This window comes from Dipodomys spectabilis, unplaced genomic scaffold (assembly GCF_019054845.1).
Source record: "Dipodomys spectabilis isolate Male_0828 unplaced genomic scaffold, ASM1905484v1 ptg000366l, whole genome shotgun sequence".
Classification (NCBI taxonomy): Eukaryota; Metazoa; Chordata; class Mammalia; order Rodentia; family Heteromyidae; genus Dipodomys; species Dipodomys spectabilis.
In genome coordinates this window covers 55,250-68,321 of record NW_024871043.1, presented here as the reverse complement: position 1 = coordinate 68,321, position 13,072 = coordinate 55,250, and the positions used below count along the sequence as shown (strand labels likewise).

Genomic DNA, 13,072 nt, shown 5'->3' with positions numbered 1-13,072 from the left:
GATGGTCCCACCTTGTGAGTTTGTTGTGTTTCTCTCACTGTCTGTGTGGTCCTTCCTCCTTAACCCCCTCCCCCTTCACTCCCCATCCTGGCTGAGACCCACACATCCAGACACCTGTCCGGGCCTACTCAAGCAGAGGGCTGGGACCTCCAGGTGTGGTCCACATGTGTCATAATCAGGATCTCAGAAGTCTCTATAAGGCTTAAAATGAAGTCCTTTGATGCACAAACCATAAAACAATGCATAAACCTAGCTGCTCAAGAGGCTGAGATCCGAGGATCGAGGTTCAGCACCAGCTAAGAAAAACAAATCTGTGTGATTCTTTTTTTTTTTTTTTTTGGTCGGCTGTGTGGCTTGAACTCTGGGCCTGGGCACTGTCCCTCAGCTCCTCAGCTCAAGTCTGACACGGTCTCTCCTGCCCGGGCTGGCTTTGAACCGCGATCCTCAGATCTCAGCCTCCTGAGTAGCTAGGATTACAGGCATGAGCCACCAGCGCCCAGCTGTGTGATTCTTATCTGAGAATAACCAGCCAAAAGTCAGAAGTGGGACTCTGGCTCAAGTAAAAAAGCAAAGGGACAACACCCAGACCCTGAGTTCTAGCACACACACACACACACACACACACACTACACTTTGTATGAATTACATCTCCCCCCCCCCCCCCCCCCCCCGACATTCATCTCTTCCCCCAACAGCGCTGGAAATTCGGCAAGACAGAGACCTGATTTCGTCTTTAGAGATAAAAAGAGGAGATTTTGGGGGCTCACATCATCACCCTGGTAAGCTGGCCACCAAGCAACCAGGGACGCTGAGCATTTATTTAGAAAGAAACCAGGGGCGGGCCACGTTCCACCCGGATCCTTCTTCCATCCTGCAGCCGAGAGCCACACCGTGCTCCGTGGCCTTGGGCTGGAGACTTGAGGGCTGGGAGATGGAGTCCCCCAGATGTGGGCACGCCCCAAGGTGGACGCGCCCGCGGCGGACACGCCCCAGGGCGCACGCTCCGGGGCAGGCGCGCACTCTCCGCGCGCGACGCTGGGTGGCGCTGCCGGGTCGCCCCGCGCTGGACCTGTTGCATCCAGGGCGCAACTCCGGCAGGTGCAGAGTAAAGAGGGGCGTTGTGTGGTGCGCGCCCTTGTGCCCCTCCCCACGCCGCGTTCGCAGTCCCCACTCCGAGTGCCTTAAACCCACCTTAACTCGGCGCCGCCCATCTTCCAGCCTCGGCACACTGTGGTCGCCACCGTCTTAGGCGCAATGGATGGGGGTGGGGCAGGAACAAAGTTTTTCCAAGGCGTTCTGGGGACAAGGGCTGGCCGGCCAGGACCCTCCCAGCTCCGGTCTCCCCCACCCCCATCACCACGACCGGCCGGGCCGGGCGCCCCTTGTCTGCACGGCCGTCCCCGGGGCTCTGCGGCCGGCCGGGTGTCCGCCCCGGTACCAGCCGGCTGGGCTGACCCGAGCGCCGCCCCCGCCCACCCCGCTTCCCCGGCCCCAGTCCCCTCCCCGCCCGCCCGCCGCGCGCCCGGGCCCCAGCGTCGCCGCCGTCCCCGCGGCTGCCCCGGGCGATCTGCCCAGGCGCCCGGGCCTTCTTCCAGCCCGGGGAGCACCCTGGCGTTGGGGTGCGACCCCGAGGGATAGGCCGAGGCGGAGACCCCGGGCAGCCCCGCTGTGCGATCCGGGCGGGGGCGGGGAGGACGCAGCCCCGATTCCCGCCGCGGGCGCGCAGGGCCAGGCCAGGACGGGGCGGCCGGCAGGGGGGCGGGCGCCGCTCATCCGCCACGCCGGTCACGTCTGGGACCGCCCGGCTGTCCTCGGCTTCCTGCCCCCCGCGCCGGCTGCCCCCTCCCCGGCCGGCGAGGGCAAAGTGGCCGCGGCGGCGGCGCCATGCCCGGGCCGGAGTGAGCGCGCGGGCGAAGATGGCGTACATCCAGGTAGGGCTGGGGCTCGGGGGGCGAGGCCCGGGGGGCGGGGGGCGCGGCCCTTCACCCCGGGTGCGCGCACGGGAGGGGCGCGCACGGCCCGGCTCCCACGAACTTGCGGGGAGGACGAGGGTGCTGGGTGGCAGGCAGGCTCGGGGTGCGCCCCGGGAGGAGGAGAGGCAGGGGACCGATCCCCCCCCATCCTCCCCCGCGAAGCCCGGGGGCTCTGCGCCGATGTCCCCTTCCCGGGGCGGGGTGGGGTGGGCGGGCTCCCCCCACCACCTCGGGTCCCCCTCACCCCGCACCCCACCCCGGGGAGGGGCCGCGGGGCGCGCCAGCTGCGGTTGCCGTGGTGACGGCTCCGGCTAAGCGGCCGGTGGAGCGAGCCCGAGGCCTGGGCTCCCGCCGGCCGGGGAGGGACAAGGATGGGGCGCGTCCGTGGGGCGCTGGGCGTGGAGGATGTGTATTGTGGGGTGAGGGCGTGTGGGGGGGGGCACAGAGACCTGAGCGCACTGGATGGCCGGGCCCGTCACTTATTCCTTTGCGTAGGGGGTTCTGGAAGTTGGGGACACTCCCCTCTTACCGATTCTCCAAGCTCCCCCAAGAATCTTCATCGTGAATTAACTTCCTAGCACCCCGGGTTGTTTTATTGGGGGGGGGGTGCGGTGGGGGCTGAGGGCGGGATGGGTGCTTGGAGAAAGGGACGTTTTCTCCCGCAGGGAGGGAAGTGGAGACAGGTCAGCACCAAGGTCATGGAGTGAGACCCGCAGACACGCCCGCCCGTGGAGCTGCGGTGAACCCCACAGCCCCCCCTCCACCCCACCCCCGGGCCGGGACTCCCACAGCTTGTCCCCTCGGTCACAGCTGGGGGGGCTCACTGGGTGGGTGGGGGCTTGCCTTGTCCTCTGGCTGGCAGCAGCCCGGAACTCTATGGTCTCTCGCTGGCACAGCCTCACCCATCTCTCCTGGCTTGGATTTTCTGGCTCGGTTTCCCTTTCACGGGATTCCCCAGGTCCTCCTTTCAAGTTCAATGAAGGTCACATTTGCTGTGCATCTACTGCATGCTGTGGTGGAAAGTGGAGGGGGGGGGTATTCTTGAATAATCCCCAATAAACATTTGGTGGCCACTGTGTGTGTGTGTGTGTGTGTGTGTGTGTGTGTGTGTGTGTGTGTGTGAGACACCACTGGGAATCCCTGCCCCTCTGACCACACACACACACACACACACACACACACACACACACACACACACACAGAGGCAAGGAACGTTACAAGTGGTATCTATTCTTTCTGCTTTTCTCTTTTGTACTGGTTCTGGGGTTTGAACTCAGGGCCCTTGTGGTTATGCTTGGCTTTTTCACTTAAGGCCGGCATTCTGCAGCCTGAGCCCCATGCTCCTCTACTTCCAGCTTTTTGCTGGTTCATCAGAGATAAGCATCTCTTGTGCTTTTGTGCCCAGGTGGTCCTCAGATCTCACCCAGGTTTACAGATGTGAGCCACCGGTGCCTGACTGAATCTACTTTGGCTTTTTTCTGCTTATGTGGTGCTGAAGAACCGAACTCAGGGATTCTATGGTTCTTTTTTTTTTTTTTGTCGGCCATGGGGCTTGAACTCTGGGCCTGGGCACTGTCCCTCAGCTCTTCAGCTCAAGGCGAGAGATAAGAGTTTATTGGAGATAAGAGTTTCACAGACTTTCCTGCCCGGGCTGGCTTTGAACTGTGATCCTCAGATCTCAGCCTCCTGAGTAGCCAGGATTACAGGCGTGAGCCACTGGTGCTTGGCTTGATTCTATGGTTCTTGACAACTGTTTTTAATACAGAGATACGGAATGATTTGCCCAAGGCCACACAGCTGCTTAGAGGCACAGGTGAGATCTCGAATGCAGAGTGGAGGGTGTGGGGGTGCATCATTAAGCATCTCATAGGTGAATGGCTCCGTGATCCTGACTTTCCTTCTAGAACAAGTGGCTGAACTTTTTCAGGAAAGTTCCAGATCTTGTGTGTGTGTGTGTGTGTGTGTGTATATATATATATATATACATATATATATATGAATATATATACACGTATATGAATATATATATACATGTGTATGAATATATATATATTTCCCCTTCAAGATCCACAGGGTCCCTGATTGTATTACTAAGGCAGCCATTGGTGATGGAGTCAGCGTGGCTGTGTTCCAATAACATTTGTTGTGAACATGAAGTTTGACTTTTCTGTATATTTTTTTTGTCAGTCTTGGAGCTTGAACTCTGGGCCTGGGCGCTGTCCCTCAGCTCTTCAGCTCAAGGCGAGCGCTCTACCACTTGAGCCACAGCGCCACTTCCGAAGTTTGACTTTTATAGTCTACGCTTTGTGTTTTGAGAACATGTCAAGAAGCCTTCATGATGCTGTGGAGGAATTAACTAACCTTTTGGTTGCTTCTTGTCAACCACTTAAAAGTACACCAGTCACTCCTAGCTGGTGGGCTGTGTAGGAGCAGGTTCGGGGCTGGGTTTGGTCCACAAGCCTTACTTATCGTTGGCATTTTATCTTCTAGCGTGCCCTATGGGTCTCAAACCTATGAACTCAGAGGGTCCGATGTGAGGAAGGGCTCTGCAAGCCGGTGCCCTCAGAGCATCTTCCTGCCCCCTTGGGTCCTCTTCCTGGTTCTCTTTGCTCCCACACCTAGGTACCCGAGCAGGGTGTGTTGTTCTCCATAGCTTTGTAAATGATTCTCTTTGACCGCCCCATGTCCAGGGAATACTCTACCCCTTAAACTGAGAGAACGTGCCTGGGGTCTTGTCGGAAGAAGCCCTTTATATCAAACTTGTTTTTTTTCTTTAAACCCTTAGTGGAGCCTGGAATTTGAACTCAGGACCCTGGTACTTATTAGGCCATGGCTCTGTCACCTAATTTACACCTCTAGCCCTTGTTGCTTTTAGTGGCTTTTTCAGATAAGGTCTCTTCACTTTTACCCAACTCAACTTTGGATCCTAGTCCTCCAACCTCTGCCTCTAAGCAGCTGGAACTACAGGCATGGACCACCACACCCAGCCTCTGTCAAACATTTCAGACTTTTTTTTTTTTTTTTCAATTTGCTGAAAGACTCGGAAAGACCCAGCGTTCAGCAGACAGGGCACAGCTGCATCTGCCAGGATGATTCCAGATGTCTAGCAGGGTCTACTGGGTCCTCCAGATTCTGTTCTCTGTGTGGATTGGCTTTGGATTTTGAAAGTGTTTGTGCTTAGTGCCTTTTTCTGTTTCCCAGGCTGCAATAATTCATGTCACTACAAGGATTTTGAATTTTAGTGTTAGTACTTTTTTTTCTTTTATTCACTCTTTGGTAATTTTGGGGGTCTAAACTCAGAGCCTTTCGTTTGCTAGACAAATTCTCTGCCACTTGAGCCATACCTCTAGTCCCTTTTGGCTTTATGTTATTTTTTTTCTTTAGTTGAGTCTTTTATTTTTGCCCAGAGCAGCCTTGGATTGAGACCCTCTTACCTACAGATTCCAGTTTATCTGGGGCTATAGATACTTACCAGCATGACCAGCTTATTGGTTGAGATGGGAGTCTTATCTGGACTAGCCTTGAACCCTGCTCCTCCCCCTCTCTGCCTCCCAGGTGGCTGGGATTACAGATGTGAGCCACTACACATGCTAACTTAAATTTTTTCCCTATAATAAGTGGATTCATTCATATATTTTTTAACTTAAAGAAGTCATATGCAAAGTTAACATGTGTGTTATGGCTGTAAGAGAAAACCAGGGTCACATGACAGACCCAGAAGGCAGCTGGAAAGATAAACAGAAGGAGAGTAATGTCACATTATTAAATTCCAGCTGGACTGGGCTACTGCAGGGTTCTGAGCTGGCCTTTGCTTCCTTTGTTTGCAAGGAAGGATGGAGAATGAACAAGTGTCAGAAAGATATTGACATCCTTATAAAAGATCTGGGAGAGAACACACACACACACACACACACACACACACACACACACTTTCCCCTCCTCCGTTCATCTCTGGGCTACAGAACTCCAAACCTGCCTGGTTTATTTGACTCTTTGGAAGAACCAGCTGGAAAAGGAGGAGAGAAGGTAGAGCTTTGAACCTAGGAGGAAAAAAGATGGGGCGGGACCAAAAGAAGAACTCATGGCTTTCTTTCCAACACACCCCCCCCATTAGTGGGTGGCCATAGGAAACTCCCCCCCCCCCCATCCCTGACGCTGGATTGGAAGCCGGCCCTGGGGAGGGCGGGGAGCCTGCCTGCGTGGTAGCTGATCGTGTCCTTCGGGTTGGTTTCCTGGTTATTTCTGCATTAGGAAGGGTTTGATTCCCCGCCGTGCAGCGTGGCTGTATTGGATAGCATGACTCTTTCCACCCGCTTTGATTCATCATAGCAGGCACAGTGCAAATCGAATCGAAATGCTAGAGTTTCCCTTGCATTCCCTGTTAGCTAAGGCAGAGGCTCCTAGCAGAGCTGAGAATAGCCATAGCAGGTTAGCAAGTTCGCTCCTGGCCCAGGATGGTGAGTGTGAAGGGGAAGCCATGCTTGTGTTTTGTGATTTGTTGTGTTTTGGTTTTTGAGTTGCTGGAATAATGCTAAACAGGTTCTCTCTCTCTCTCTCTCTCTCTCTCTCTCTCTCTCTCTCTCTCTCTCTCCTCTCTTTACCTCCTCCTTTGGCTTTCATCATGGATATATCAAAGGGCAGTTGGAACCATTAAACGAGGTGGGTCACTGTGCTGAGGCTTGGGTCTGAGTTCTAATCCGGAACCTTTTATTCTGGAGACGGGTTGTGTGGAGTCTGTGGGACTGGGGACCGAAACCAGAATTATCGGATGTTGGCAAGACACCGTTTCTGGTCCTTTCTCCTGAAAAGAGAGCCGGGTAAAAGGGACATTAGCAACTTTTTTGGTTTCCCCACCCGCACCCCAATGGCCAATGTAGTTTCATGCCCTCCTCCCTGCTTCCCAGATGACTCGATTTCTGGAAAATATCTCTTCTCTGCTTGCAAGAGGAGAGTCTCAGGCATTCTGCTTGGAGAACATATTGTCTAGCTCTCCTGATGTTGTGTAGAACCAACCACGTGGCAAGAAAAGGAATTCATATAAACGAGAGAGAGAGAGAGAGAGAGAGAGAGAGAGAGAGAGAGAGAGAGAGAGAGAGAGAGAGACCTGCAAATACTTTTGCTGGGTGCTCTTGTTTGCCAGCCTCGTGGGTAAATAGACACGGGATGTATGTTGTCCTGAACGTTCACTCACAGGGACAGAACTCTGAATGACTGTGTCCTGGGAGAGACACGGGCTGCTTGTAATTTGGGATGTTGTTCCTCCTCTTCCTCCTCCTCCTCGCCCGCCTCCTTGCCCCCCTGGCCTCAGGGTTTTCTTTCTAGAATCTCTGATGTGCTGCTGTGCAGATGGACCTGGCGGCTTTGCTGTCAGAAATGTTACGAATCCAGCTGCTGCCAGTCCAACGAGGATGAAGTTGAAATCCTGGGACCTTTCCCTGCCCAGACGCCTCCCTGGCTGTGAGTATCTGTTTGGAAATTCACCTCCAAACAAATGAGCCATCGCTGTCTCTCTGTCTCTCTGTCTCTGTCTCTGTCTCTCTCATTAGCCCTCCCCACAGGAGGGAGGGAGGCAGGGGATGGGGCAGAAGAAGAGGCTGAGTTTCCATGGGCATTGTGGCTAAGGAGGTGTGTGTGTGTGTGTGTGTGTGTGTGTGTGTGTGTGTGTGTGTTTGCACCCTTCATTTGATTTGGCAAGCTGCTGAGACCAGCTGGCTGTGGCTTTCATTTCAGTGAGTTTCCCATCAGGCTTTGGAGATGCCAGCCTGGCAGTTAGTCCTGTGGCACTTGGGTGTCACAATGAGTGGCATTCCAAGTGTGTGTGTGTGTGGGGGGGGAGATCGGGGGACTCTGGGTGCTCTCCAGAGTGGCCAGATGCGGCCAGATGCTGGGAGTTCCTGATCTAGCACGTGCAGTGGGCTGTCCTAACCTACCCAGGGAGGTAGGAGTTCGGTGGACACCTGCGGCACGGATGGGTGGACGGACAGCAGGCGCAGTGGCCTGCTGCAATTCAGAGCATGATCTGCAGACAGGGAGGAGAGGAGGCAGGAAACACTTCCAGCCCCACCCTGCCCTCCAACACGCTTTCTGCGCGCTCTGGCAGCTTTCATTTGATTTCTGCTTCTCTCCCCTCCCGCGCCTGCATCCAGCATCTCCATCTGCCAGTCCCTCGGATATTTTGGGAAGGCCGTTTTGAAGCTTCCTAGCCACGTGTCTGGTCTCCCTCTCGGGGACTGGGGAGAGGGATGTGGTCAGATGGTGGAGAGAGACTGGGAGGCCTGCGCTGAGAAAGGTCTGGAAATTATCAACGGTAGTTCTCAAAGCTCAAGGAGGAAATCCAGCAAGGAGACAGCGCCAGGGTGAATGTTGGGGTCCCCTCCCACCAGGTTGTTCCAGTTAAATCCTTGGGCTGGCATGAGCGTGACCTTCAGTGCCCTGTCTTTCCCTCCAAGTTGGGGGTCAGGAGTTTGGGGCTAAGCTGAGCCACATAGTGAGACTCTGTCTCAAACAAACAAATGAAAGAAAAAAAAAAAAAAAACCCCAACAACTCCAAAGTGGTAAAGCCAGGTGCACTGATGCCTCATACCTGTAATCCTAGCTAGCTCTGAGGGTAGTGGTCCTAAACCACTACCTGAGATTTTTATCTCCAGCAAAAAGCTAGACGTGGAGGTATGGCCCATGTGGTAGAGCACCAGCCTTGATTTAAAAAAGCTAAGGGAGCAGGGTGCTGGTGGTTTACACCTGTAATCTTAGCTACTCAAGAGGCTGAGATCTGAGGATCATGGGTCAAAGCCAGCCCAGGCAGGAAAGTTTGTGAGACTCTTATCTCCAGTTAACCACCTGAAAACCAGAAGGTGAACTCAAAGTGGCAGAGCACTCGCCTTGAGCAAAGCTACCATTCAGGGACAGCACCCAGGCTGATAGAAAAGAAAAGAAAAAGCTAAGGGAGAGGATGAGGCCCTGAGTCCAAGACTCAATACCAGCAAACACACACACACACACACACACACACACACACACACACACACACACACACACACACCCCACAGGTAAATGACATGCACAGAACATGCTTAGCACATTAGAAAGAGCTCTGCAAATCACATCTGTTTTCATCTGGTCTTGACCTATGTAAAGAGATGTTCAGGAATTTCTTGAAGCTTGAATCCAGCAGGTACACTGATTGCTCAGGTGTTGTTGTGGGAGGAAGGGAGGCAAATTAACCAAGAACTAATTCCCATTGGCACAGGATTGGTGAGGCAGAGCCACTCAGTACATGTGGTATCTTTAAAGCTGCTCACAAGGACACCTAAGAAAGGCAGGGATCCTTGTCTGATCTGATCAAGAAAGAACAAAGCAAAATGCTGGACACTGGTGGCTCACGCCTGTCATCTTAGCTACTCAGGAGACTGAGATCTGAGAAGCATGGTTCAAAGCCAGCCCGGGCAGGAACATCTGTGAGACATTTATCTCCAATGAACCACCAGAAAACTGGAAGTGGCTCAAAGTGGTGGAGCGCTAGCCTTGAGCAAAAAAGGTCAGGACAGAGCCCAGGCTCTGAGTTCAAGCTCCAAAACTGACCAAAATAAATTAAAATTAAAACCCAGCTGTTAACTAAGCTCCAGGCAGAAACTGAATCCTTAACATGCCATTGGTACCATTGGAAAGTCGTGTGACTCTCTTTGGTAGTTATTTCTTAAGGACACTGTGGCAGGCACAGTAGCCCACATGCCAGATCCAGTCCCCTTACCAGTCTCTAAAGCAGGGATGGAAGTCTAGTTAACTCTCAAAGCTGTGGATCCACCTCCCGCACATCCTATGTGACAACATCTTACGGAAAAACCCAGGGACAATGGCTCTGGTGTGCTGGCTCCTGCAGCTCACATGATATGCCCCCTCTCTCTAGTGCTTTTCTAAATTGGCCTCGATTTTAAGCCTGCTTTCTTCAGATGTGGCAGCCTGAGATTTACATGGTAGCTTTGCAGAGAAACAACAACCACTATGAAAGACTGTCACTCGCCTGTACCGATCACTTGTCCCAGCTAGAAACTGTCCACTCCGGAGTCAGGGTGGAGGTCAGTCCTGTGGACAAAGCTAGTCTGGCGTGTGTTAAGCTCTCCAGACCTGAGTCAGGTGCACAGAGCAAGCAGGAGTGGGTGTGGGCGTGGCTATACCCCAGTGACGTCACTCCTATGCTCCAATGACGACGCTCCAAAGCCCAGCCAGTGGGTGTGGCCCTGTAGTCGTGGGTGTGGCTCTGTGGCGGAGTAGGAGTGATGTGCCCAGACAGGAGGGGGAAGATCCTGTCGGGAGACGCCTAGAATGGGCACTGAGCTTGGGCAAAGTGGGGAATGGGCCCCGCAGGCTCAGATCCTGTCAGGTCTTGAAGATCAGTTAAGGAATTTGGGGACTCTCCATCTGCCACCAGATCCCCGGAAGCTGGGTGTCACAGCCTGGGTTAAGGATGCTGTTTTTTGTTTGTTTGTTTGTTTCTTTGTTTCTTTGTTTCGTTTTTGTTGGTCGTGGGGCTTGAACTGGGGATGTGGACGCTGTCACTGAAGGCTAGCAGCGCTCTACCACTTTGAATCAACAGACATGTCCGGCTTTCTAGTGGTTCATTGGAGGTAGAGTATCACAGACCATCCTGCCCGGGGCTGGCTTTGAACCACAGTCCTCAGATCTCAGCCTCCTGAGTTGCTAGGATTATAGGCATGAACCACCAGCACTGGAGAGGTTTGGTCCTCTTGAGAGATTCTTGTTTGGGTTTTGCCACAAGCAGAGAAGCAGGCTGGAGTTCTGCAGCATGGGTAGCGCCCCATGTAACCACGAATGGCAGCACCATCGATGTGGTGGTGGTTGCTATGAGTGTGAATGGCACCCTGCAGAGTTGTGCAGTCTTCAGTGTGAGCAACCATTCAGGTCCTCCCTGCTTTCCCAAGGCCAGCCAGGTCTTTCTGAACCCTTGAGCTGCACTGATCTCATTTTTTTTTTCTTTTGGTATTTGATATAATGCAAAATGGTTAAGGGAAATCTGTAAAGGGGAGGTGAGATTAAATCATTCAAAAGCAATTTGTGTGTGTGCGTGTGTTTGCGGGTGCGCGTGCACGCACTGATACTAGGGCTTGAACTCAGGATCATGTGCTCTCCCTTAACTTTTTCATTCCAGGCCGGTGCTCTACTACTGGAGCCACAGCTCTACTTCTTGCTTTTTGCTGGTTAATTGGAGATAAGAGTCTCACCGACGTCTCACTGCCTTGGAACCGTAATCCTCAGATCTCAGCCTCCTGAGTGACTGGGATGACAGGCGTGAGCCACTGGTGCCCAGTGTCTGGCTTCACAAAACAGATTTGCAGCTTGTGTTCCCCACAGATTTATTTACCAGGCAGGCAGTTGGGTGTTATCAAACAGGCAGGCAGTGGAAATGTCAAGTGCATGGGCCTTGTGGCGCTGTTCCTGCCATAGCACCAGAGTGGAGGACCCTCTGGCTCATCTCTGCAGTGTGTTGGATGCGCTGGTCCTTGTGTGCGCTGTGAGTGTGATCTTGGGGATGTGGCATTGTCACATGTACTGTATCACAGGGACCCTGGGGCTGGGGCTGGCCAGCTTGGGGCCAGTTGTACAATTTGATTGTCTCCTTTGGGAGCAATGCCAAGAGGCCTCTTATAAAAATGAATGGAAGTGAAATGGTTCACTTGTTCAGCCCATGAGTCAGTGCCCAAGGCTCTTACAGGCCTTGCAGGGAATACCTAGCCTAGCCAGCGGCGGCAGCGCCCATAGCTGGGCATGGCAGGCAGTGGAGATTTGAGTACCACCAACTGCTTCCTTTGATCTTTGCCATATACAGATCCTGCTGTGTGTGTGTTGGGGGGGGGGGGGGTGTCTGTCATGACAGGGGCAAAAGACAGGGACAAAATGAACCAGATAAGAACCACAAGAAAGGAGACTGGGAATGGGGCTCAGTGGTAGAGTGCTTGTCTAGCATGCATGAAGCCCTGGGCTTGATTCCTCAGTACCACATATGCAGAAAAAGTCAGAAGTGGCACTGTGGCTCAAGTGGTAGAGCGCTAGCCTTGAGCAAAAGCAGCTCAGGGACAGTGCCCAGGTCCTGAGCTCAAGCCCCAGGACTGGCAAAACAAAACAAAAAAACCACATACAAGAAGGGTACGCCCTCCTTCCTTCCCTCCCTCCATTCCTTCTTTCCTCCTTTTCTTCTTTCTTCTTCTCTCTCTTCCTTTCCCTTCCTTCTCTCCCACCTTCCTTTCTCTTTTCCTTTCTTCCTCCTTCCCTGACTCCCTCCTTCCCTTCCCTCCTCCTTCCTCCTTCTCTCCCTTTCCTCCCATCCTACCTTCTCTTCTTTTCCTTTTTCTCTTTCTTTTTCTCCTTCCTTCCTTCCTTCCTTCCTTCCTTCCTTCCTTCCTTCCTTCCTTCCTTCCTTCCTTCCTTCCTTCCTTCCTTCCTTTCTTTCTTTCTTTCTTTCTTTCTTTCTTTCTTTCTTTCTTTCTTTTTGTTGGTTGTGGAGCTTGAACTCTAGGCCTGGGCGTTGTCCCTCAGTTCTTCAGCTCAAGGTGAACACTCTACCACTTGAGCCACAGCGTCACTTCTGGTTTTCTGGTGGTTAATTGGAGATAAGAGTCTCACTGATGTTCCTACCCCAGCTGGCTCTGAACCGCAATCCTCAGATCTCAGCCTCCTGAGTAGCTAGGATTACAGGCGTGAGCCACCAGCTCCCAGCTCTTTCTTTTTTCATTTTTTTCTCCTTTTCTGTCCCCCTCCTCCTCTCCCTCCTTCTTTCCCTTCTTCCCTTCCTCTCCATTCCCCCTTTCTTCCTCATTTTTTCTTCCTTCCATTCTTCTCTTCCTTTCTCCTTCCTTCCTTCTCCTTCTCTCTCTTCTCCTCTCTCTCTCCCTCCCCCCACTCCTTTCTTTTTTCTCCCTCTCCCTCCCTCCCTTCTTTCCTTCCTTGGAAAGTGGCACAGCAGACTCCCCCATGCCTGGACTGAGTGCTCAGGGCCAGCTGGGCAGTGTCCATCTAGTGAGAGGAGTCACCACTTAGTGTCAGCTAAAGGGCAGAGCAGTCCCAGAGAGGAGTGAGCGGCCAGGAGG

At 53.3% G+C, this 13,072-nt stretch overlaps 1 protein-coding gene across 1 annotated transcript in view; it reads left to right on the top strand.

The window, feature by feature from the left end:
* Positions 1-1,848: 1,848 nt before the first annotated feature.
* Syt17 (synaptotagmin 17) overlaps positions 1,849-13,072 on the top strand; it is a 49,538-nt gene continuing 38,314 nt past the window's right edge. Inside the window, exons 1-3 of the mRNA XM_042666720.1 lie at positions 1,849-1,931; positions 6,615-6,632; positions 7,282-7,430. Of these exons, the coding sequence (XP_042522654.1) occupies positions 1,917-1,931; positions 6,615-6,632; positions 7,282-7,430 (182 nt within the window). The 5' untranslated portion in view covers positions 1,849-1,916. The remainder of the gene's footprint in view (positions 1,932-6,614; positions 6,633-7,281; positions 7,431-13,072) is intronic.